Here is a 27764-nt window from a genome sequence, read left to right as displayed (position 1 = left end):
GTGATGCCTTGCGAAGATAGAAGAGGACGTTTCAGACCAAACCCTGGCTTCCTCTGCCAGGAGGTCGTGACTTGTCCGCAGATGGATTTCGACACACGCCACAGATGGTTGAGACGAATTTTATTCTACTGTATGATTCAATTCTGTTTTTTTTTTAGGATCGTTTATATTCTCCTCGTATTTCACTGTCGTATTATCTGACTCGCTCTTTTCTTTTCTTTTCTTACTTCACACTATAAAACAATTTTTTCAACTTGAACTCTTGCGATAATTCTGGCGCTGGACACCACGACTAAAGACAACACACACGCATACACTTTCCCTATAAAAGCTTTATTTATATTTGTACGTTATAATAAGTATGGTGTCTGAAAGATACCGAAGGGAGTACAGGTATATATTTACACACGTTTGTTACGTAATGAAGACGACGACGGAATCTCCTCTTCTTTTAAACCATGGATATCTGCACTGCTGGGACGTGTTCAGTGCTCACGTTATTTATTATTTTACACGTCGAAAGGGTATCACGTCGTCGCTTTTCTTCCCCCCTACGCTGAAACGTTTCCTGTTCTCTCTGCGATACTACGGCAAGAGCGATGATTCCTCTTTATCCGGCGGCGTCTTTCGTCACGTCACGTCACGTCACGTCCCTTCTTCTTTTTCTTCTTCTGCCCGCAGGTGCTGCTGAATGAAGCGATGTGAGCTGGTTCGATTCAAACAGGACAACGGAATAAAACCGAACCGATCGTCTTTCTCCTCTTGAACGAGTTTCTGTCGTCGAGTGGGATTGGAATTCTGGACGCTAACGGACTCGCGCGGTATTAGATAAGGACAAAAAATCAGAATAATAATGCTTTGTTGTCATTTCATTCTTACAAGACCGTTCGGCGAACACGGTGTTAGCTAGAGGCGTCGTCGAAGGAGAACGATCTTCCAGCCGGAGAACGCGGCGATGACGTCACGTCAACAAATCGGAAAAAACAAAACAAAAACAACAACAAGAAAAGATTAAAAGTTTTCAGTTTTCCACAAAAGAAGAAGTGTCCTACAAAACGTCTCGGATCCGTTTCGGCTCTCTAGGCGTAGAAGGTGTCCACTTTCACAGCCTGGCAGAAGATAGTCATGGAGAACACCAGCCCTAAGATCTGGAAACACACACACACACACACACACACACACGTTACTGAGGGGCGTGTCATTAATCCAGTATTGATCCAGATGGTTGATGTTCCGTCGTTACGTAATCCACATGGAGCTTCGGTAAATACCTGCGTTAGAGCCGTGCACAGAGCGAAAATCCACAGAGCTATGAGGTTTTCCTGGAGCCAGCTTTTCACTCGTTCGTAACAGGGCTGGGAACGATCACACACACACAAACACACACACACACACACACAAACACACACACACACATTTAAACCCATTTTTATCTATCTATATATACAGCTCCTACAGTAGCGCAGCTGTAAATCACAGGTTTACATTAATGCGCTGGTTCTAATACGTTATCGTTTCTATAGCAACAGTAGCTCATTCACAGGGACGTGTACATCGGATGCGCCACTGATTTATAAAAAAAAAAAAAAACAACGTTGCTATGGTGAAGTTTTCTGTAAGGAGAAATTAGTATCCTAGTGAAGTTCATAAGAAATTAGCTTTCTTGTCTGTGACCGTTGTATAAACACGTGAACGTTTTTGTCTGAGAAGTAATAAAGCAACGGAAATACTGGAGTCATGATACACTGCAGTCTAAAGCAAACGACGTAATCTGATTGGGTAACGCAGTCCCAAGCAATAATCTCCTTTCACCGATGAGAAACCTTTAGACACGCCCCTACCTTTAGACACGCCCATTTTCTCGATATGCCCTGCCGCTATCTCTATCTCAAGAAGTCTTCATTTTCCCCTCAATAAAAAATCTGCAATGACTCCGTGTGACGAGTGACCGTTGTGTAGGTGCTTTGATATTAACCGACACCAAAGAAGCCCCGCCCCTTCCCTCATCGCACATGAGTAATCTCTCGTTTAAATCTAATCGAGTTCCCGGTTTTAGAGATGAGCCGATGTGGCGTCGTTCGGAGTTCGTCGACGTGGAATGAAACTCTGTCGACGTGTGGTTCGACGGCAGTTTTGCCAGCACGTGTGTTGACGTGCGAATATTTGACGGTTCACATTAGTTAAATATATTCATCGGTGTTGCAGCCCTTTCGGGTTTCTGGTCGGAAGAGGAGAGATGTGGAAGGTATTTCGACTGAAAAAGATCACATATGAAATGGTTTTGCCGGTAGCGATCGTTAGAACGTTCGTTTTTGTTTTTAAAGACCTCCGGTCACATCACGGCTCTATAGACAGGTGATGTGGTAAATGCTGAAGTAGCAGCGTTCTGATTAATAATAAAAAGCTCTTTTGATCGGAGAAATCTGAAAGCGTGTCTTCATTGTTATTCAGTTTTATCTGAACACATCCTGGCCACATCGTCGAATCCGCTAATGATGGCTTATAGGACGTTCCGCCTGCCAGTCTGACGGCCGCAAAGACAAACAAATCGATAACAAAAACCAGCAGATTGAGCAGGAACGCTAACAGCCACTTCTCCGTGTCGTTTAGCAGCCGCAGCGAGCGTCGCGCCAGCGTCTCTTGCTCTGTTTATCACCCCCGCGCATGTGAAAGAAGCAGGATGATTTTATTCTGTAATTACAGCGCTCACTTCTCTGATCTTTTTAATAGCATTTTAAGGCGATTTGGTTATAAATTCATTTGATCAACAAACCCGAGAGACGAGAAAAAAGCAGGTGGTTTTTCAGAGCTACTTTAGATGCGGAATAAATAAGTGCAAAAATAAATAAATAAATAAATAAATAAATAAATAAATAAATAAATAAAAAGGGCAGGACAGGATTAAAAATTAAATACAGTTCAGTTTTACTTCCACGCAAAATTATTCCTTATTTATGACGAAGTCCCGAGCATCAGACCATCAGCAAGCTCGAACGGAGAACTCAAATAACAGAATCGCTTCTAGTATCGCCTCATGAACACGTGTGACGTTACATGAACACGTGTGATGTTACATGAACATGTGTGACGTTACATGAACACGTGTGATGTTACATGAACACGTGTGATGTTACATGAACATGTGTGACGTTACATGAACACGTGTGATGTTACATGAACATGTGTGATGTTACATGAACATGTGTGATGTTACATGAGCAAGTGTGATGTTACATGAACACGTGACGTGTCATAAACGTGACGTTACATGAGCATGTGTGATGTTATATGAACACGTGTGACGTGTCATAAACGTGATGTTACATGAGCATATGTGATATATGAACACGTGACGTGTCATAAACGTGACGTTACACGAGCATGTGTGATGTTATATGAACACGTATGACGTGTCATAAAGGTGACGTTACATGAGCATGTGTGACGTTACATGAACACGTGACGTTACGTGAACACGTGTGATGTTACATGAACACGTGTGACGTTACATGAACACGTGTGATGTGTCATGAACATGTGACGTTACATGAACACGCGTGACGTGTCATGAACATGTGTGGCATTGCATGAACACGTGTGATGTTACATGAGCAAGTGTGATGTTACATGAACACGTGTGACGTGTCATAAACGTGACGTTACATGAGCATGTGTGATGTTATATGAACACGTGTGACGTGTCATAAACGTGCCGTTACATGAGCATGTGTGATGTTATATGAACACGTGTGACGTGTCATAAACGTGATGTTACATGAGCATGTGTGATATATGAACACGTGACGTGTCATAAACGTGACGTTACATGAGCATGTGTGATCTTATATGAACACGTGTGACATGTCATAAAGGTGACGTTACATGAACACGTGACGTTACGTGAACACGTGTGATGTTACATGAACACGTGTGACGTTACATGAACACGTGTGATGTGTCATGAACGTGACGTTACATGAACACGCGTGACGTGTCGAACACGTGTGGCGTTACATGAACACGTGTGATGTGTCATGAACATGTGACGTTACATGAACACGCGTGACGTGTCATGAACACGTGTGATGTGTCATGAACGTGACGTTACATGAACACGCGTGACGTTACATGAACACGCGTGACGTGTCATGAACACGTGTGGCGTTACATGAACATGTGACGTTACATGAACACGCGTGACGTGTCATGAACACGTGTGGCGTTACATGAACATGTGACGTTACATGAACACGCGTGACGTGTCATGAACACGTGTGGCGTTACATGTTGTGATGCATGCAGCCAAAAAAACAACAAAAGCAATTGAAACAGTTCGACACAACGAACACCTGAAGTGGTTTCCGGAAATTCAACTGAAAATGCAACTTATAATGACTTCTCCAGTCTCCAAAAGTATTCACCCCCCTGAATAGAATCCCTCACAGCAGCACAAATATGCAGAACAGGTGTCGTCTCAAGCACACCTGATGCTATACTCATCAAGGGCTTGATTGATCGGTTTTGTCGACCTCTAGCGTGCACTATATTACTCATCACTATAATACTTTATTATTAATAAAGTATTGGCACGCTTAAGATAGCTTTACCCTGCAGTCGAGATCAATCATCTCTATAACGTCTCCATAACGTCTAACGGATTAAGATTTCCAGGTACGCAGCTAGCTAATTATCACGCAAGGCTTTAGTTAGTGAAGAAGCATGTGAGGAAGTTTCACGTGAACGCAGGACGGGAGCGCGCGTTGCTCCGGCGGGAAACTCGGCTGTGTGATCTCGAATGCACGAGCGGTTTTGACACCACTTGCTTGGCCTGTCTGAATTATTCACCACGCTCTGATTCGACCCCCTCGCGTGGCGTGTGTTAGAGGAACGTCCTGTAGGCTCTCATCCCTGTACATAAAGCTTGTCCTCGTTTTTACATTCTCGTCTTCGCTCTCTGGAGGTCGGTGGACTTGACGTCAAACGCTCAGGTTCGGCGCTGAGCTCGGGATACCTCAGAGCCTCGTAACGTTTTTCTCATAGCGTTTTAGACATTTTTTTTTCTCTATTTTCCGAACAGTGAGAAGACGACGCAGTAGGAGCTGTTCAAATGACTTCAAGCTGGGACTGGGATGGTGTTACAGACATGACAGCAGTCCTGCTATCTCAGACCATCCCATCACAAGAGACCAGCATTTTCACGTGTCTCTAATGTCTCTCCAGAGAACGCTCGAGATGGGATTCGTAATTAACGCAGTGTTATCGACAGAGGTGTATAGAAATCTTCTTCTGCTGCTGCTGCTGCTGCTTCTAATGCTCTGCTTAATTACGTTTCAGAATGAATTATACTTCTAAGAGTAGTTTTAATAGCTCATACTTTTCACTCTGACTGAAGTCAACTTTAGAGGTAAAAAATGCACTTATTTCATTTCACTCAGCCATTTTCTTCCTGCCAGGCCTTGCATACCAAACGATGCTCTATTAATGATATATTCCTCTACAGATCCTATACTATGTGTACATGTGCACAGCACGCTGCATGTACGGTATGATTTTGATTCCGTCACTCATTACAGATTCATATGTCGATGGATTGATCTGCTGTTTTTATTTATCTATTTGTGTGTGTATTTCTGACTGCGAGCTCGAATCTGCGCAAAAGAAGTAATAATCGGCAGGTCGAGGGACACTATTTACACTTTTTAGACTCTAAAATGAATACTAACAGCCAGGTCATGTTTGTATTCAAACAGCACTGAACCCAGACGCTAGACTGTCTAAAGTGTCTGTTTGTTTTAAAAAAAAAAAAAAAAGATTATTATTTTTATTTAAACTGAATTATATGAATTTGGAGTAAAATTAACTTGTAATTGTTTGCCGAGTAGTATTTATTTTTAATTAGATTTAAAATGACCAACTCTTTTAAATAATCTGTGCTTAAACGAATTTTATTTCAAATGAACGGCCTGTTGAGAACATTTATTTATTTATTTTTAGCTAAAACTTATACACTTTCATAATATTTTGAGTCATTTTGGTGGGAAGATTTTATTATTTAACTTAATTTTTTATTTATTTATTTATTTATTTATTTATTTATTTATTTATTTTTTTCGGGGGGGGGGGGGGGGGGGTTTAAAATGAACTTTTATTTTGCAGTTGCTGAGGTTTACGTTACTTAGCGCCGATTCTGTGCCACGATGATTCTGGAAACCAGACTGAAATACAGCTGGCCAACTTTCTAAGAAAAGCTTCGATTGAAAATAAATAAATAAATAAATAAATAAATAAATAAATAAATAAATAAAATAAAAAGGTTTATTCTTAATTTGGGGCCAAACATGGACTGTAACCGAACAGCAGGCTCCGTTTCAGCGAGTGGAACCTGTAGACACGAGCTTGTGGTAAACGTGAGGAAAATAAAGCTTCTCGGAGATCCTGCCGAGTCTGAATCGATAAGAGACCGGTCCAGAGAATCTATAACCAAGTTCTACTCTGTGTGTGTGTGTGTGTGTGTGTGTGTGTGTGTGTGTGTGTGTGTGTGTGTTAGTTTTACATACAGCAGTCCACCACGTCCCGGGATTTTCCAAGCCGCAGTTGTCGCTGTATTCCAAACAGCAGGAGTCTGGAACTCGGGTGGCGTTGTACACGTCGAACCAGTCGGTGTGGTTGTTCACGCCGCAGCAGCGAAACTACAAGAGAAGAAGAGCGAGAGCAATCGTTCCATCAAATTACCACAAAAAACGCCATGTCAGAGATAGAAGACGCTTTTTCTTTCTTTCTTTCTTTCTTTCTTTCTTTCAACACGTGCACCTCAACCCGTCACCACAGGGATCGTCTCAATACATCTAACAGATATCGCGTCCACGCTGAATGCGCTCTAACCAGCAGCAGATCCTCATCTCCAGCACATCTTTTATTCACCAGCGCCACGCAGTAAGTGCACGTTAAAGATGTCTTCTGTTTGTTCACGACTTCTCCACTGCTCTTTAAAATATCCATTTCTATGCAAATAGGTGAATAAATCCACAAATTTCTGTCTGCAGATCCTCCGAAAAAGTCATATTTTTTCTTAAATTTCCGGATATCTTTAGCACCATTCGCCGTACTGTGGTTAAGATAAATGAATAAATAAATGGCCAAAAAAACCCCAAAAAACGATACAGATCTGATATCTCGGATCAGCCGGATCGGAGTCAACATTCGTTAGAATTCTATATCGCGTTTGCATTTCGATTGATCGTTACCATAGAAACGAACCCGGCTCCGGAGATTGCTTTCTCAAACGCTAGCCTGTGAGGTCATATGTGCAGAAGAGGGCGGAGAGCGTTTTCCTCCGAGTGTGTTACGCCACCCAGTGACGCGGTTCGGCGGCGTCACGTGTCCCGGATCGGTAGCTGTTGCATGTCGGGAGCTGACTGGAGGCGGAAACTGGCCGTGACTGCGTCCACGCCCACGTTAATCCGGGTGAATTTGAAAACGCATCTTTTTCTCTACTACGTTTACGTTTCTTACTTCCATCAACGCCGACACGACGTTTTTGTCCAGCGAAAACGGAGCTCTTCGGAAACGCTCTCCCGAGTAGATCGATTTGGAAACGCGTTGAAAATCGGAGATATTCAAAAAACGATGACGTATTTTCAGTCACGTGACGCACTCACGTGACCCATTCAACAACAACAACAAAAAAACAAGACGGTGGACGACGTTGTCCTGCAGCTGTCGTGCCCGATATCCAGCCTAACAGCTTTGTTAAAGATGAATGTCACTTTGTACGACCTTCAGATTCGTGGAAACGCCGCACGATTTTTTGAGAACGCCGGTGTAGACGGAGAACGCTTTAGAACGGAAATGCAGCCTACAGATCCACACGGATTCATTTCCGTTAAGTTCCCGGACAAACACAAACTCAGAATCCACCCCTGAGTGTAATTCGACACTGGAGACTCCTTACGTACATGTTCAATCAAACAGAAAACGTCACCATGGTAACAGAGCATGCGCTGTGTAAATCGCTGCTGTTGTAGAAAATGAATCAACACCTTTAAACCAATCAGAATCCAGAATTCAACACGCCACAAAACCGGAAGCTCAGCTCGCCATCGCCGGCGTTGTAGCCAAGATTGTTTTTTCCCAACACGTCGGTCTGAATTGAATCCTCACGCTCATAAGCAGAGCTTTATGTCTGTTGTGATTGTTTTCTTTCTGTAGATGTAAAATGAATAAATCAGCAGTTCTCTCTCTCTCTCTCTCTCTCTCTCTCTCTCTCTCTCTCTCTCTCTCGCCTCTTTTATGTGTCTCATTTTCCATTAATGTGCCATAATTTCACGCTGAAACCGTCCGTGACAGGTCGTTAGGTTGAACAAGTTCTCCGCTGTAGTCTGTAGTCTGTACACGTCGACTGTCGGCATCTGCTCCAGCACTAAACGTGATCAAAGTCCGTCCCGTGTCGCTGCGTGATGGAGAACAGAGCGTTTTCTTTCATTTCTTTCCTAGAGTTCCTTTTCATAGGTAACGAGCGTCACCTCATTTAACTCGTTTAGGAGACGCATTAGAGCGCTGCATTAGCTAAACGGTAAAACATTCATGTGCTGCAAATATCGATTCCAGAAAGCAGAGAATAAACTATTTCAATAAAACACTCGCGCGGTTTCCCTTTAACCGCTCACGCCGCTGACAATTCCTTTAGAGGAAGTGTGTCCCCAGGGCACGGTCCAGCTTTCCAGCCTTAAAGAAGGGTGTATTTGTGTTTCCTAAGTAGCACCTTTTTTTCAGTTAATTAATTGGGTTAAGTTAATTTTATTTTCAATAGTTTAGCACTTTTTGTAAACACCGCCAAGAGTTTTTATTTCTGTTTATTTCCGGATTTCTGCAACGGGTTTTTTTCTGACCGTTTGTCAAACCTTTATATCGTGATAAACATTGTGTATTGTTGATCGCGTTCACGCCGTGAGCGGAACGCGATCGTATTCACGCCGTGAGCGGAACGCGATCGTATTCACGTCGTGAGCGGAACGCGATCGTATTCATGTCGTGAGCGGAACGCGGTCGTTGCCGTTATAAGGGCCACGTGATTTTAGCTTGCTTACGTCGGTCTGGACGATGCTCCAGGCGTTGGTCAGGCCGATGTTTCCCTCAGTGCCGAACAGCTGTAGGCCTTTTTTCAGATCGCTCTGAGCGTAGCGGTCAATCTGTAAAGAAGAAAAAAAAAACAAAACATATATATAGATAAAAAAAAGTGAAAAAGGTCAAGTCACTAATCTCTAAATAGTAGACCAATAAAATTCATTCGGAAGCACTGATAAAAACGATGTCCTTATAACGGAGACGTTTAGCCTCATTTGTTCAGGTGAATTTAAAAAAAATAAATAAATAATTACTCCTGAACCATCTGAGAGGAAGAAATAAAAAGTCAGAACCAGCGTTTATAAACCACATAAATCCCAGAGGAATTCAGAAGGAGCTGATACCGGAGCGGAGGGTGAAAGCAGTGCACACTTTTACACGTTAGCATTCTTTAACAACTCCCTTCTCCGGGTCAGCTGCTGCAATTTCTGGGGCTAAAAGTACTTTTTTTTTTTAGAGTAAATTTGTTTTGAACTCATTTTAACTTTGAGGAGCTCAAATAAAAATTTATTCACAAGGTTAATATTTCTTTTTTCTTTTTTTTTTACTGGCATTTGGTAGACGCCCTTATCCAGGGCGACGTACGATGACCTCTTTTTTTTATCGAACTCGGCCGTTGAGGGTTAGAGGCCTTGCTCAGGGGCTCGGCGGCGGCAGCTCGGCGGTGCCGGGATCTGAACTCACGACGTTCCACTCAGAAGTCCAGCGTCATAACTAAACCTATTTAATGTTTTTACTCTTACTCAGCTGTTCCCACTTCTTACAACTGACACCTTGACATTTTAATTCCATTTTAAATACTGAAAGGTCAGCGGTTATTTCACTTCTAGCTTTATTTCTGTCCGTCACAGTGATGGGAACAGAACCGGAGCTGAAGGAGCTGAAGGCACCAGGCCGAGTGAAGATGGAGAGACGGATCGGGGAATATCACACCCTGGTGACATCACAGCGTCACGACTGATCACTGTGCTCGCTTTCTTCTTTTCACACACACACACACACACACACGACTCTGACCTACATTACAGAGCAGCTTGAAGTGTCCGTTTATTCCACCGCCAAACTGCAACCGCAGAACGGTGTCACGTAAGGACAAATATTCACACGTGGAAAATATGTGCATTAATCCTTGCGTTATTATTGCCAGTAGGACTGAAATCATATAAAAGATTCATAGCTTGATAACCGTCCAGCTTAATATCACAGATTTGGGTCTGTTAGCAGTTTTTCTGTTCAAATATACACACGTAAATATACAATTATTTTCCACGATGCACCGCAGAGCGTTCCTGTTAACACAACGCACACACAGCGGGTGTGATGTCGCCGTTTACACCACGGCGCTGCTGAGGTCTGGATTGTGATTGGGTCAGAAGGTGATGATTAGTTCTCCATAACAGCGGCTCTGACAGTAGCGCAGGTTTATATTAACGCGCTCGTTTCTATAGTAACGGCTCGTCTACAGGGACGTGCACGGCGGACGTTTCAATAATAATTATACACAAATTTTTATTTTTTTAAAAAAAAGTTGATATGGTGAAGTTTTATGGAAGGAGTCTCCAGTGTCAGAGGAGGTTACGCGTTGAGATATCTCTCGGTGACGTGACAAGCTACGGTTTTTATTTATTAATTTTGTCTTATTAACTTCTAGAGAGAGGAAACAAGTACGAAATGTTCTTTAATAAATAAAAACAGTCAATCACGGGCAACCTGCTGCGGTATAAGAGGAATAAAACCCTCGGGGACGCGCCGGTACGGGTTAGTTACGGTGACGCCGCGTCATCACACCTCCCTGTCGTTGATTGTTTCACTACAACGGCAGAATAATATCACTATCTTTTACATCTTTTAAATCCTATTATAATCAATTTCCTCAGCGTGTCTCTCCGTACGCTACACAAACCGTACCCGAGACCGATTTAATCCGAATTAGAGGAAAATCTTCACTAAAGCACTGAAATGTTTCCTTTCCCAGAAGATCCTATGAAGCAGATTGTTTAAGTTTTCTGTTATCGTACGATCTTGGCCACTTGTGATTACGTGGCCATCTGGATTTACAGTCAAGCGCTTGTATAACTGAGGCATTCTGCTTCATTACTGACTCCAACGGCTCATTAAACATCTGCTTATTGTTTAAAAGAAAAAATCCGAGCATGCTGTAGCTGAAACACCGCTCATTAATGTACTGAATGTCCGTTGTGAACTGTTTCAATCGCTTTTGTTTGATTTGTTCATGGCGAACAGCCGAAAGTCCGTCCATTCTGACAGTAAACCTGCTTTGCACTGGGGGTTGAATCGTTTTGATTGTAACGCTATACTGTAGAAGGTGTGTTTTAGGTGTTTATATGAATTTGCAAACTCACACGCAGTCCAGAATGTGAGTGAAAAGACAACTAAAGGAGAACGAGAAGCCAGAGAAAGGTCGTTCTGCCCCACGGCTCAGATTTAAAACAGCCAATGAAGACTGAACATGCGGTCATTGCTGGCCTGGGAGTTGGACCTTGTTAAAGCCAGACGTAGAGGATTGGGTGGATGAGTTTCTGAGGACAAAAGAAAGAATTTAAGACTAGCTTCTGTGTAGGGGCGGGGCAATACGACAAAAATGTTATATAGTGATATTTGAAGAATTTTCTATGATACGTGGTGTATATATATATATATATATATATATATATATATATATATATATATATATATATATATATATATATATATACATAATATATAGTATAGACCTACTAACAATTTCCCAGAAAGACAAAAAAGTACGTGTTGGAGACGTCATTTAATTTCTACATATATATATATACATATATATATATATGATGATTCCATGCAGCCTGTAGGTCAAGTAACAGAAACATAACGCAGTAATGTGATGGAAATGTAAAGAATTATCCACACACAGATGCAGTTACTTATATATCCACTAGAGGTCCTCTTGTTTGCGTCCTAAGGCTATACGTGACTACTGTTGCTCATGGTTAATGGTAATCTACGGGTATTTCCAACGTAAGGTGAAAAGGTGGGGATGTGAAAAAAGAAACAGAAGGCGGATTGTTTGATATTCGACAACATTACGGTACAAATCATGAGCAGAAGTGGAGGCAGTGTACTGGCCAGGCACGGAGCTGGTTGCAGCACTTAAAAAGCAACAGTCTGTCGTCTTCTTCTTGTCCTTGAAATTAAAATTTCACTAAAATTGAGGATGAAATCATTCTGAATGACCGTTTCAGTGCGATGTGGTGAAACGACAGGTCTGGTCTCGGATCAGATCGATCCTTTACGTTGTGTGTTAGTCTAATCCGGACTGTTATGGCTGTTATATGAAAATTTACCTCAGAATTTCATTTTGGGTGATAAATAAGAGTCGAGTTCAATCTGAGCTGTTCTGACTGTTCTCGGCCCAACTAAGGGGGTGTTTTAGCCAATGTGGCCCCCTCCCCCAAACGAGTTCCCAAATTCCCCAACTGGCCCTTCTCTATCACCCCCTGATTATCCCCATCCCTGAATTGTCTACGTCACTCTCTCCTCTCCACTAATATCTGGTGTGCGGTGGGAGTCCTGGAGCAACATGGCTGCCGTCGCATCGTCCAGGTGGATGCCACACACTAGTGGTGATTGAGAAGCACCCCCCCCACCCCCCCGTTATATAAATCTAACTATTTCTAAGCGCTATATAAATCTAATCTAACTCTAACCAACTAACTAATAAGAAGAGTACATTTGGGAATTGTGTTAGAAATGAAATGAGAAAGAGGTCGTGTGTTTATAGCATTAACTGTGTAGAATTATTTATTTATATAGTTAAAAACGAATATATTTTTTCGGTGTGAAAGCGACTCGAACGACGATGTCTCCGTCTTTAAAATATCTGCACAAGCGGAAAGACAAAAGCTTGCGCTGTGAACTCAACGCAGGTTCAGATCCGATATTAATCTCAGACAATCTGATTACACGTAGCCAGCGGAGACGGATCGAGTTTGAACCCTGCACCTTCACGCGTCTGGAACGTGTCTCGAGTGACCTCTTGATTGAATTGTGTAATAACGTAGTGGACTGGAAGCTCCTTCGCTTCGTTGACAGATCTGCGTTTTCCTGCCGCTCGCTTTACTCCCAACGTTCCGAACAAACTCTGCCGGTAAGAATAACATTAACGAGGACCATTTTTACGTTTACGTGACGTATCGTATCGTAATATAATCACGCTTCGGTACAGTTTCCTGTTTTCTTCCCAGGTGTTTATTTACTTTCTCCCCTGGTGGCTGAATTCCATACGGCTCTAACATACATGTAAAAAATCACTGTTCAGTGAATATTTTCGAATAAGACGTGAATAAATAAAATTACTTTGGGTAACTTTAATAAACAAAACTCTGAAACCGTACATTTTACGATAAAATAACGCTGTTTTTGTGGCTTAAAAGTGACAAAATACTCAACTGCTGTGATTTCCATGATATGAACACATACAGTGCGACTACTCCTAATGGTGCACACTCATTAATATTCACCACACGCGCGTTAATATTCATTAGACACGCATTCAAATTTGCATATGGAAACTTTTTAATGAAGTTTCTTTTCCCGGAGGAATTTATTTTTAGATACACCGAGTTCTGGATCCTGATCGGTCAGAAGGCGTTGATTACTCACAAGATTATATTTATGTTATCGTTTCTATAGTAACGGCTAATAATACACAGATTAAAAACCGATCTGTGAGGAGACGTTTGCGTAACGTGTATGGAAGGAGTCTCCAGTGTCAGCGCTCTGCGACAGTCGGAGGTAACGCTGTAACTTTAAGCTTCCTGACATCGTCAGGACCGAGGAGTTTAGAGAAGCGGAAAGGAACGGGTGTTTATAGCTGCTATAACGTAAGTGACAACAGGATCAAGTTGGGGATGCTAACTGGACCTCTGCTTCACTTCACCATGATTATTTCACAGCCACAGCACCACACACACAGCGTTAAAACACCTTGTGAGAGACTCTACACCGCTGGAACACATTAACATTCACACAAATACTCAATCTCTACCAGAAGAGAACCTGACGAAAGCCTGAACCATCTTTTTTTTCTGTTTTTGGAGAAGCGTGAGCTCAATAATACGTGATGGATGAGTCTCCTCAGCCCAGAATCGTGTGCCAAAAGCAGAAAACTGCGGCAACTCCAGCAAACAGACTTCCGGCATTAATTATTCAACACCACAGAAAAGCCCAGGAACACAGGAGAGGGATAAATCTATATCTTTTGAGCGCTCAAATAAAATCTTATACTCAAAGGAACATCAGGAATGCATTTCACGCGTCAAGCTTCGCCCGGAGCCGAAGAGCTCCGCCGTGAGCGTCGTTTACAAACTCGAACACAAATACGCCGTTCTACTCGGGCCTGCGTGTACAAATCAACATCGTCTGGAATATTATTTACAAATCAAAAGCTCGGGAGCTCACGTTACTTCATACGTAGTGATCGATCTAGCAGCTCTCAGCTGCTCGTCATGGTGTAGGCATCGTCCGTTCCCGCAGGTCAGGAAATGTCGAGATCTACGCGGTGTTTGGCTCGGGTTACATCATTTGCAGATGGTTATCATGCTGAAGTATTTAAAGCGCACCTGTTATGGATTTGAACCGTGCCTGGTTTTGTTTTAAAGGTCTCATTTGATAGATTTACGTGCATCTGAGGTCAAAAAACACTTCAATGTGCTCATCGTTTAAACGGCAGCGTCGGATACTCGTGCAAAGCCGCGTATATCGGTGACAGCGCTGTAATGTCTAGAACATTCTGTAAAATGCAAAAATAAAGAAATAAATAAAAAAATACACTGAGCAAAGAGCAAAGAGCGATAATGACGAATGATGAAAGGAGAAAGCGAGTGAAGTGGGATTTGTGAGAGAAGCAAAAAAAAACAACAAAAAAAAAACCTAATCTCCAGTCAGCAGCAAAGTGTAAAAGCAAAAATAATCCATCTTCAGAGAGAGAGAGAGAGAGAGAGAGAGAGAGACACACAGAGAGAGAGAGACACACAGAGAGAGAGAGACACACAGAGAGAGAGAGACAGTCTACTTGAATCAGACAGCAAAAAAGAAAGAGACAGACAGACAGAGAGAGGGAAAACGAGAGAGACAGTCAGACAGAGAGAGACAGAGAAAGAGAGAGAGTGAGAAAATGAGAGACAGTGATAGAGTGACAAAGAGAGTGAGAAAGAGAGAGAGACAAAGAGGGAGAGACAGATACAGACAGAGAAAGAGAGAAAAAGAGAGACAGGGAGACAGACAGAGAGAGTGACAAAGTGACAGAGAGAGAGACAAAGAGAGAGAGACAGAGACAGACAGAGTGACAAAGAGAGAGAGACAGAGAGAGACCAAGAGAGAGAGAAGAAGAGAGACAGAGAGAGAGACAGTCTACTTGAATCAGACAGCAAAAAAGAAAGAGACAGACAGACAGACAGAGAGACACAGCCAGAGAGAGAAAACAAGAGAGAGAGTCAGACAGAGAGACAGACAGAAAGAGAAAGAGGGAGAGAGTCAGAAAGAGAGAGAGAGAGAGTGATAAAGAGAAAGAGACAGAGAAAGAGAGAGCGAGAAAATGAGAGACAAAGAGGGAGAGACAGATACAGACAGAGAAAGAGAGAAAAAGAGAGAGTGACAGAGAAAAAGAGAGAGACAGGGAGACAGACAGAGAGAGTGACAAAGAGAGAGAGACAAAGAGAGAGAGAGACAGAGACAGACAGAGTGACAAAGAGAGAGAGACAGAGAGAGACAGACAGACAGAGAGAGAGAGAGAGAGAGAGAGAGAGAGAGAGAGAGAGAGAGAGAGAGAGAGAACGATAAAGTATTGAAAACATTCCTATCCGTCTTGACTCTCAGACTCCCGCCGGATCGACTCGGATCTGATGTCGTTTATATTTCAGACGGGAAACGAGAGAAAATCTACATCTTTCTGGATTGGACGCAGATGGTGCAGCGGGTGAATACGCACGCATTTTATTTTCTACACCAATAAACACGAAATGTAGATGGATGGAAGCTTTCACCTGATAATCTGCTGCTCGCAGGACGTAATTATTCCTTTAACCTCGGGCTATTCGGGGAGTTTCCGCTCTTATCCCTTCCTTTAAACTTCTAAAAGCTGCCAGGATAAACATTACGATCAATAAAAGCGGAACGTTAAGAGATGTACTCTTCATGTTGTTTTATCTGGAGATATATCGGTAAATAAGGGTTAAAGAAAAATGCTAATCACTGTTAATGTACAGCTATTCGTTGTTTTTTATTTATTTATTTATCTATTTATTTATTTATCGCTACAGCCAACTTTTGCAAAATTAAACAAAAAGTTTTTCATGAAAAGAAATAGAAGTTGCTAAGGTTGCTAATGCGTTACTAAACCTTTAACACTCACTCTGAGTCATGACGCCGACATGACGTGTTATAGCAGACCACATGACATCCGGTGATAAACTTTATAAAAGTTGTGTCATGATTATCGGTCACAACGTTCCCTACTTTATTCTGTGTTTCATAACAGATACAGATTTCATCATCTTGACTGGTAACCATGACAACAAGTATAAATAAAGGATCGGTCTCAGCTATTCTCAGCCTCAGCCCACGGGATGCGAGACATCTGATATACACCGTTGGTACACTTTTCTGGCCACGAGCTTCAGGATCCTGAAAGCTGGAATCTGATTGGTTCTCTGCATTTGCATGACAGGTGTAAGAGTTAAGCGCGAATAATAACGACATCTCATCGTATATACCGCGTCCTGACGGGTTTATTCCATGGTTACGCTTCCTCTGCGCAGAGCCGTTATCACTAAAACAAACTCTTTTAGTATTCCGAATGACATCATGTGCATCAAAATGTAGTTTTTTTTTTTCCTCACTTTGATGTTAAAGTTTTTTTTAAAAACTGAAGTTGAAGCTGAAAGGTTTAAAGCTTTCCGGTAAATGATCAGGCAGAGATAAGTGATGAAAACGAATCAATAATAAATCAGGCTGAACTGCAGATGGCTTCTTAATGGACGTATAGAGTAGCGCGGTATATAAAGTCCATTATTTCATACTTTGTAGAGCTCACTCGGGGAGAGCGTGCAGAGATTCGGCGTTCAGTCCGACCAGGAAATAAACTGCTGATCATTAAGGCCGTGTTATCGTTAATAAAAACGTGATATATTGAGCGGTATTAAGAGAGCAGGAGACGATGCCGGACGTTAACGTCTGTCCCGGACTGCATTACCTGCTAATATCTTATTGCACAATGAAGTCAGTCGACAGCTGGAGAGAGTTAATTGCGTTTAATTTGAACGATGCGTCTCGTTATCTCATTGTTCAACGCTTCCGAAATGACGAACCCAAGAACGGCGAACTGCAGCGGGCGACGGTTCTGTGGGTGGAAACGTCTCGCTGATGAGAGAGGTCAGAGGAAAATGGCCAGACTGGCCCGAGCTGCCCGGAAGGATGCAGTAACTCGTACAGTACAATCACTCTTTACAGCCGTGGTGAGCAGAAAAGCATTTCAGCATGCACAACACATCAAACCTTGAGCTGGATGGAGCTACAACCGCACAAGACCCCATCAGGTTCCTCTCCTGTCAGCCCAGAACGGGAATCTGAAGCGATCACGGAACCTCAGACTGGAGACGTCTCTGCTGCCGATAAGTCAGGTCCTTTCAGGCATTTGACCTTGCTGTGACCCTGACCCTGTCCGGATCATTCGAGCACTCGTTCCCGAGATATACCGCTAACGGGGATCTGAGATGGACGCACGGGCAGCCTTGAAACGTAACGCTACCACCTCCTAGTGGCAGAGGCATGAAAACACAACGCATTTTCAATATGCAGTATAATCTTTTCACAATTCAACTTTTATTATTATTCCATCCTGCCGGAAGACCCTGAGACTCGTCTAGCAGCCTGTTAGTCAGAAGTGGATTAAACGTCTGGCCTAAAAGAAGCTCCGGTACTTCTGCATGTAAGAGTCCTGCCTGTGAAGTGAAGGAGTTGTTTATTATTTATTTCCTGTTAGAGAAGTGATCAGCTTTACATCAGAGACACCGAGAGGAGACGTGAAGGCTGACGGTATTCCCTTACAATAGCGAGACACTTCAACAGCGATGGACAGAACTTTAATGACATCGGTAGCTCGTTGTTATGGATACAAAGAAACGAATACAGCTCTTATATCAACAAGCGTTTCGGATATCTGCTGCTTTATCCAGCTCATACAGCCTCGGAGCATCGTACACGACGTTTCCACTGAAGCACTTTGCGTGCACAGATGACGAAGGTCACACGTTCCATAAGGCTCAGTGTTGTATGTTTGTATACGGTATGCATGAGAAAAATTCCTACAGTAAATATCCAGTGCATTCATCACACTCACCGTACTCCCACTTTCTTACATGCGTAATCGACCGTGCAGTTACGGCTTGCATTTGAACCCTTTAAGATCACATTGCGGTAATATAACATGAATTTAACCTAAACGTTCATCTCGGTTGTTGTTTACACTATTTACGATATACACCGTTGGTACACTTTTCTGGCCACGAGCTTCAGGATCCTGAAAGCTGGAATCTGATTGGTTCTCTGCATTTGCATGACAGGTGTAAGAGTTAAGCGTGAATAATAACGACATCTCATCGTATATAAAGCGTCCTGACGGGTTTATTCCATAGTAACGCTTCCTTAACTTAAGACTTGAAAGTGAAATTATTTTATAAACATATGGGAGGGTTTTTTTAAATATATATTTTAATATATATATATATATTTTTTTACTCATGGTATTAATACATCTAAAAATATCTGAATAAACATCTAAAAATCTGGATGTTATTTTTTATATTATTTTTGCATGAAATGGTTGTAGGACTCGAGTCTGGTCTCGGGACGTTTTCTGTAATGTTGGGTTTAAGTAGACTTTAGCCGAGTCCAAGAGACCAAGACCGTAGCCAAAGGTGTCCGAGTCAAGACCGAGTCCGATAGCGTAGCGAGACCATGCCAAGACCGAGATGCTCAGATGTGTTAGTATGCTGGTTGAAGAGTCTTTCTAACCTAACACGAAATGTCTCTAGAATTAACCAAATTAACCCGTCTACTTTAGTCTTTTAATTCTATACAAAGAGGTATACACAGGACATACATACGACAGAGGCTCGTGCAACTTCCTGTGACCAAATACAGCTGTGCTTTACACGTACTCACGCCGTATTATTTTGAACATGAAGCAGGTGAAGCTTTCTGAAACACGGTCACGTGAATTTTACAGGTGCTGTATACCTCCACATGCAGAAGAACATTACAAATAGGTACCGTACTGGTTCTGGTACATGGAAATGAAAATCTGCAAGTCTCAGGAGGTTCTGAAAAAATAATACGAGTCTTCGTAGGCAGAGTCCGAGACCGAGACAACGCCGAGTAAAATTTCACCCGAGTTTCTGGCAAGCGTGAGAACGTTGAAGTTTGGTTTCTGGACCGGTCTCGAGAACAAAGACGACAGTTTCCTGTATTGACTTGGACTTGTTGGGGATCTATCGGCTTTCGTAATTGGACTTGTCTCAATCTTGGATATCGGTCTCATTAGACATGGTCTTGATTTCAAGCAAAAGTTTACAAAAGTAAAGTGTCGTGTTTTCTTTTTTCACACACAAAATTTGACAAGACGTGAATCCTTCTTCTAGAGAACAGCCTGATCACTGGATCAATACATGACTCGACTCGACTCGCTTTTATTCAGACTCGATCTTGACTTCATCTCTGCTGGTCTTGGACTTGGTCCTCACTGCGGTGCCAGCTCACCTATGTGGCTTTGCGAAACACTGATGGTAAAGAAAGTACGTAAAATTCAGAGCTTAAGATGTACTGGATGTTTTATAATTTGTACTGCTATGAAAGTAAAATATCCGTAGTGGGAAATAAGACAGCTGTGCCTGAGTAATTAACAGAAAAGGAGAATTTAAAGCAGATGGAAGGTAGCACATGATTAGGAAAAGTAGCAGAACACCACTGAGGTGCCAATACTTTGTTCCCATTGAAACCTGGCAAAATCCCTTTTGTCAAATTTTCACATGATATTCAGAGCCAAAGGCGAGACGGTCCACACCTGGGGACTGACTGTAGAGCCCGTTTTCCCTCCTCGTTTCCACAGTAATTAGCTCAGTGGCGCGTGTAGCAGCGACGTCACAGCGCTAAGCCTCGAGCGCTCGCTCTTGATTACTGATAACGCTCCTCCCGCGCTAACACGTATATATAACGACGCGAAGAGTAGACTCGAGCATGCTGTCCGTCCATAAGCAATAAAGGAGAGCAAAAGACAGGAAATCGCTCCGAGAAATCAATTCACGAGCTTCTGTCAGCATCGTCTGAGAGCCGCTCGCCGTGTTTTCAGCAATAGCAGACCGTTCAGAAAGTCCAGAATGTTCCGTATCCATGTATTTCCTGAATACCTCGAGTCACGGTGGCACTGATTAAAGTATTATCTGTACAAAAGACCTAAGTGTCCGCGTCGGGATCGTCGAGATCTAGAGTTTAAAGCGTGGGTTTTTGTGGATGTGTAATTGCGGTACATTCAATTTAAACTCTGGTAAAGTAGAAACGTCCTAAAATTATATTTAGATTGTATTTAGGTGAAAATGTTACAATTATATTTAAGTCTAATATCCTTAAAATTATGCTTAGGTAAAATACTGTAAATGTATACTAATGTGAAATATCCTACAATGATATTTAGGTGAATTTTTTAATATTATATTTATATAAAATATGCTAAAAAAAAACCAAAAAAAAAAACATTTAGGTATAATTTAGCAAAACGTCTAAAATTATATTTAGGTAAAATATCCTTAAAAAATGAAATTAGGTTAAAAACTCAAACAGTAAAATATCCTAAAATGATGGTTATGTTAAATGCTACGTTAAATCGGGTATAATTTAATTTTTATTTAAATAACTGTTTAAAAATGATACTTATCGAAGTGCAATTTATATTTTTCAATTTAATGTTGAAATTTAATGATTTATTTTACTTGAAAATATTGAAATATTTAGCTGTTAATGTATATTTATTAATACAGCAGTCTGAATCACTGCACCGATACGAACTCTTTTTCAAAAATCCAAGGATTTTCCGGACTATTAAGAAAAAAAGAGTCATCAGTTAATAGTTATATGTTTTTTGAATTATTACTATATATTTTTTCATCAAAATATTAAGACCTTATTGTATAAATGTTATATAACAATAAATGTAATAAGTCATTAAACAGTGGCTGTCACGCATTTCTTTTCATCCTCTACAGACTTTGGGGTTTGTGTTTGGATTTTGCGAACATGAGAACCCGCAGATTATTATGATTTTTCGTTATCAACTTTTCTTCAGGGTTGATGGTGACATCCGTTATTCAAATTCAATATTTAAACTAAATCAGCAGCTAGTTAATGAGCTGCGGTTCTAGCTATCGGACTACTCTGCTAGTGCCAGCTAGCTGTAAGCCTGCCGTGGAAACGGTGCTTTCGTCATCAACGAATGTTACTAATGAAATGCACGAGATTAATCATCAACAAGTGTGAGTACCTCTATAAAAGCAGAAATTTGAACAGTTTGGTGTTCTGGAGCAGACACTCAGGAGTGTCTACATCATGCCAAGAAGAAAGGACATCAGCCCCGACCTCAGAGAAGCGACTGTCGCCGCTCATCAATCTGGGAAGGTCATAAGGCCATCTCCATACAGTGTGAAATCTACAGCGAGAAGGATTGTTCACAACTGAAGAGCCTTCAAGACAGCTGCCGATCTTCCCAAAGCAAATTCAGTCGAAGGTCAGACCGTTTAATGCTCAGAGACATACAGAAAATCCCAAGAGCTGCATCATGTGACCTACAGACCTCTGTAAGCGCATTAAACGAGTAAAAATGTATTGCTAGTTTGAAGAAGAAAAAAAAAAAGCCTGATGCGTGCGATATCCCCGAAACGTGTATATTGACATAATTGATCACGATATCGATATATCGTCATATCACCCAGCGCTACTCTGAACGCTTGAGCATCACGACGCTAAGAGCTCGGCGTGTGTGTGACCTTCAGCTCGTTAACCGCAGCTCTGGAGAAACTCATGCATTAAACATGGAAGCAGTGGATCAGAAGACGCTCACCGAGGAGCCAGGGGAATTTTTTTTTCCGCAGCCGAGTTGAGCCGGTCGTCTTCTCGGCTGTTTTGTGTCACTCTGATAATGCTGACAAAATATTTGAGACGTCCTGGTGAGAACGTGTCACCTTCAGAAAATGACGGCGTAAACACACACACATTCGTCTCGAGGCGAGAAAAATGAAAGCTGTGTTTTTCTTGTTTGACCAGGATTTAAGGTTTCTCTAACAGAGGTTACTGCAGTTCACACAGCTCTGAAGAAACGGAGTCATCTGTTTCAGCTGACAAGCTGCAAGTAAACATCATGTTGGAGTTTGTAAACACACACACACACACACACACACACACACACACACAAACACACCGCGGGGCAAATTGTCGACACAGCCAGTGATTCACAATGTGACTGTGGTGAAGCTGTGCACCTGCGGGGACAAAAAATGAGCAACATGTGCAACACACACACACACACACACACACACACACACACACACACATACACATACAACAAAAAGGACTCTTTCTTTCTTTATTGAATTGATTCATTTTTATTTATCTATGTCTATCTATCTATCTGAGACCGAGGAGAACACGTGCAGCTGGAGGTGTTTTACTGGATAATCAGAATTTAATAAATAAACGGTGGATTCCTCCTGAAGATTGCGGAACATTTCCAAATGGACCTGGTGGAGAAATTTATCCCACAGAGACAACCTTTCGACGGACTGGGCTCGATGTCAGATTTGAAGTTCATTTGGTAGTTTTCTGTCCTCTGCTCACGTGTTTCTGAGTGAACATATACAGATCCGCTTGACTGACCACTCAGGCAAAAAATTGGCGCTATTTACTATGTTCCATAACTGCAACCGTGTCATTCCTCTCGACAATTTTCTCTTACATTTCTCGTGAAACTGAAAAGAAATACAAAAACTCGTATTTAACATACATTACATTAGTCAGTGAATGCGATTCAGTTTACAATGAAATCTTTTAAGCTATATGCACTAAAGTGTACTCCGGCTCGATCCAAGACAAACAGCGCCATCTAGCGGACGATAAAGATATTGTTAAACATAGTAGAACAGATATTTAAAAAATGTTAAAAACTTGTGACTTTTTACAGCTGGGAAAAGTCGCAGAATTTTAGCTGATGATTACAGATAAATAATCATTTTCTATTTAAGTGATAGATACAGAGGAACTCTAAATGATCCAGGAGGTGAGAAAACCCAATTTGATTCCAGGTTGTTTTTAAATTACTGTTGAAGCTCCGCCCCCTTGCACTTTATCTTAATTTAGCTCCATTTAGTTATGGAGTGTGGAATGCATCCCTAGCCCAGCTGTGTGGTTCTTAAAGCCCAGCTGACAGAATGAAGATATAGCGCTGTACCGCGAAGTCCAGTTACTGTATATCAGTTTGATTTTAAAGTGTATCGTACCTTATGCGCCATACATATGGCAGTGGTGGCTTAGTGGTTAAGGCTTTGGGAAGGCTTTGGGAACTGATCGGAAGGTCGGGGGGTCGAGCCCCAGCACTGCCAAACTGCCACTGTTGGGCCCTTGAGCAAGGCCCTTGACCCTCTCTGCTCCAGGGGGCGCTGTATCATGGCTGACCCTGTGCTCTGACCCCAACTTCCTGACAGGCTGGGGTATGCGAAGAAAAGAATTTCACTGTGCTCTACTGTATATGTGACCAATAAAAACTCATTATATATCAGTTATACTGTACAGCATCATGGCCATTTTCCCCGGGGATCCCTGACTCCTTCGCCGTGGCCACGATGGGACTCGCACCCTCTTCATACCTTAAGTCCACCACGACGTGTAAACTAGTACGAAGCTGTGCCTTTTTTTCTCTTTTTATTTTGGTGCGTGGTAAGCACCACCAAAAAGAACCTTAGCGAAATAAAACTCACCTTAGTTAGTTATCCCACTGTTGAGCTGTTGAGCAATAATTCCTAATTCCTAAATACGACACTGCTGAGGACAACTTCCAAAATCTTCCGTGAGAGTGACGAAGCGGCAGGCAGCAGCGGCTTATATACAGGGAGGCGGGACTCACTGATCGCTGCCATATCGGCAGACCTGGTGTCATTGGTGCTTCCGCAATCGGTCACGCCTGAGTGTTCCCATGGTGAGATACCGAACAAATGTTACAAAGAGAACGTAAACTTACAGCTTCTGAATGTCACAAAGCGCTGACACTGGAGACTCCTTCCATAAAATGTTACGTAAACACATTTCTCCTCATATAGACACAAAAATCCGTTTACGCGAAGCATTCGCCGTACACGGCCCCGTGAACGAGCTGTTACCTTAGAAACAATAACCGATAACGTATTACTATTAATATAAACCTGTGATTTGTAGCTGCACTACTAAATTAATCAGCAGCTTCTGACCAATCAGAATCCAGAATTACAGCGCAACAGAGAACAGTGGAATGACATTATATCCTATTTTCCCCACACATGAGTGAATAATGTTTTTCACGCCATAATTTATCAAATCGATTTCACCGGGTTCGATAATGAGGTTGTAAGAAACGTTATGACCTTTAGCTCCGCCCCTTATCCATACATTGTCCTGATATAAACTACTTCAGGAAAAGTTGGAATTGCGTGATATGTTTTTTTGTCTTTTTGTTCTTATCTATTTTGAAACAGGAAGTGATGAACTCACCTGATCTTGATACGCGAAGAAGAGGATGATGAACAAAATCTCCAGAAGGAAAATCAGAAGCAGCAGGATGAAGAACTGGAGAGAGAGAGAGAGAGAGAGAGAGAGAGAGAGAGAGAGAGAGAGAGAGAGAGAGAGAGACGAGGTGAGACGGAGGTACAGTATTGTGCCTCACAGTATAATTACAAGGATGATTTGGTCTCTCTGCTTTTCTTCCAGCAGTTCTATATCTACGGCAGATAGGCCTCACGCGTGTCGCACGTGTCTCTGAACTGTCATGTGCTTCATATTAAATCAGAAAAAAAACCCATCTGCAGTTCCAAAGCTCACATTTCAGCTACAATCTGTCCTAAATCAATCCCTCAGCGTCCATCTGTCACCATTTATTGTATCAGAGACGGTGAGGAAGGAGAGAGGAAGAAGAGCGATATAAACCGTGAATGAATTGATCTATCAGGAGGTAATATAACAGCTGCATCACACAGGTGATAGATCACAGCTCAGCCCTGCCGAACAGCACGCTTTCACCTTCTCACCGCTTCATCACGTCTAACGGCACTGGGTACCGCCGGCAATCAGGTGTGACGTCGAGGAAAATGCTGACGGAGTGAAAAAACAACACGGGACACAAGCATTATTATTATTATTATTATTATTATTATTATTATTATTATTATCATTATTATCATTATCATTATTCTGTCAGCGTTTCCTCTTCCTGTGATTTTCTCCTTTGTGTTAAACTCAATAAACTCACAGTTATCTCCAACAATAACAAGAAAATGATCATTTCATCTTCATTACTCATTACTTGTAATTTGTCGGGATTTTTTTTTTTTTTAAATCTGTCGAAATTGTAAATTTAACTTAATTCCATAGTTTGTATATAGAAGTTAAGTCGATTAAAAAAAAAGATCTTTTCACATACTGAATACATTCAGCGCTCATCAGCGATTTATATATATATATATTTATATATTTATAGATTTATATATATATTTATATATTTATATATACTTTATATAATCAGTTCTATAGATGGCTTTACGCCTAGGAGAATAAAAATACCATGTATACGGTGATGAAAAATATCGTATCACAATTATTCAGGACACTTCTCTGTTACTGGATATCATTATAACGTATATAACGTAGTTAATGTTGCATTTAAAACGGTGATAAACAGACTCCAGAGATGATTTTAATTATTGTCTTTAAAAATAAATAAATAATTAATTAAACCCTGAAAAGGAGGTGGGGAAAAAAAAAAATCTGTAAATAAATGTTAACCTATTTGAACAGTTTTAAAGATTCACTATCATAAAAATTTTAAATGAAATAAATCTATCTGTATATTAAAAATAAATCCAACAAAGCAACATCGTGATCTCTGACATGAGATGTGAAGCACAAGATCATCAGATCACAATACTGATATTAGAGTCACATCACTCCGTCCTAACCGGTATTCATTATCAAACACAGGGAAGCCGAACGTACTGAAGGGAAGAAAATCAATCCCCGCGTTAACAGTGTTGAGTACGATGATGTCCAGAAACACGAGCTGTCCAAGTTCTTCAGAACTTCACATGGAAACACACTCCAAGTACACGTTCAGGAGTTAATGCTACAGTGTGACAAATAAAAAATAAAAAAATGTCGTCCTTCAGCAAATTGCTGTGGTATAAAAGGAATAAAACTCTCCAGGACGTCCTGTTGGAAAATGAATCACCTTCACACGGTGATGTGTGCTGGACTGTTTTCCTGTAACAGCACGTCTCCGAGCGTTTTCTGCCGAGTGACACTCTGAACATCCCGCTGCTGTACATGAAACTCTTCTCGGCGTCTTCGTTTAGCCGCCAGGGCGTACAGACTTTTGCACACGACTGTAAATAGTACGCCGCAGGAATAATAAAAAAAATCCGACATGTTCTATGAGCTGCGGTGAGACTGTTGTGTGACTGGGAATAAAATCTCGGCGAGATGTTTATGTGCCGCGGTTCCTAAGATTCTATAACGCCTTCCTGTTCTTTCTCCTGAGGCTTGAAAGAGTGTGTGTGTGTGTGTGTGTGTGTGTGTGTGTGTGTGTGTCAGGAGGTGATGGATGACGTGCAGGCAGGTGTTAACGCTGGTCAGTGAGTGGGTTTATACAGGATTAGATGTTCTTACCTTTTCGGTAAGAAGGAGAAAGTGCAGACCGCACTCCGTGCATCGATTATTCCAGATTGATTCCCCCCCTGATATATACACGTGAGCCCGAGCGAGCCGATAAAGCCGTCGCTCCTGATTCCAGAAGAACCTTTACGAGCACCGGTTGATATTTCTGATCTTTCTGACTTAACGGCTGTTCGATTGTTTTGTTTCGAGCCGCACGGATAAGAAGAAACGTCTCGAATACAGCACTGTGCAGGAGTCGTAAAGAGCGCTCTGTGTTTTCACTCCCAACTTTCTGGTATAGATTTTTATTTCATGACGTCTATCTTATCGAGTCGGTACAAAAGCATGCTGGATTACCAAACACTAGTTTTCCAGCTCAGAATGATGAACAGTTACAGGGAAAAGTGTGTACGTCAGTAAGGAAAGCGGTGTACGAAGAGGTAAGAGACACGTTTCAGATGAAACACACACAATGCAGGCTGCCGGGTTTCGCTGCAGAAATGAGAAGCGAGTGCGAGAGTCTGCAGAAGAACCGAGTCTGGTTCTGCAACACGCTCGATAACACTTGCAGCTCCCGTCCTTATAAAACCGCACACATCCTACCTGGGACTACTTTATTTTATTTATTTATTTAAAACAAAAGGGTCTTCACA

General features: G+C 41.8%; 1 protein-coding gene across 2 annotated transcripts in view; it reads right to left on the bottom strand.

Annotated features, from left to right (window-relative positions):
* Positions 1-312: 312 nt before the first annotated feature.
* The window catches only part of tspan4a (tetraspanin 4a), a 104676-nt gene continuing 77224 nt past the window's right edge, over positions 313-27764 (bottom strand). For both annotated transcript variants that reach the window (XM_047152511.2, XM_047152509.2), the window contains 5 exons: positions 24958-25032; positions 9087-9188; positions 6558-6689; positions 1272-1355; positions 313-1148 (listed from right to left, as the gene is read on the bottom strand). In XM_047152511.2, coding sequence (XP_047008467.1) covers positions 1080-1148; positions 1272-1355; positions 6558-6689; positions 9087-9188; positions 24958-25032 — 462 coding nt within the window. In that variant the 3' untranslated portion in view covers positions 313-1079. The remainder of the gene's footprint in view (positions 1149-1271; positions 1356-6557; positions 6690-9086; positions 9189-24957; positions 25033-27764) is intronic.

Source organism: Ictalurus punctatus, chromosome 4 (assembly GCF_001660625.3).
Source record: "Ictalurus punctatus breed USDA103 chromosome 4, Coco_2.0, whole genome shotgun sequence".
NCBI lineage: Eukaryota > Metazoa > Chordata > Actinopteri > Siluriformes > Ictaluridae > Ictalurus > Ictalurus punctatus.
The sequence above is the reverse complement of the archived record's forward strand: the minus strand, read 5'-3'. Positions and strand labels throughout refer to the sequence as shown.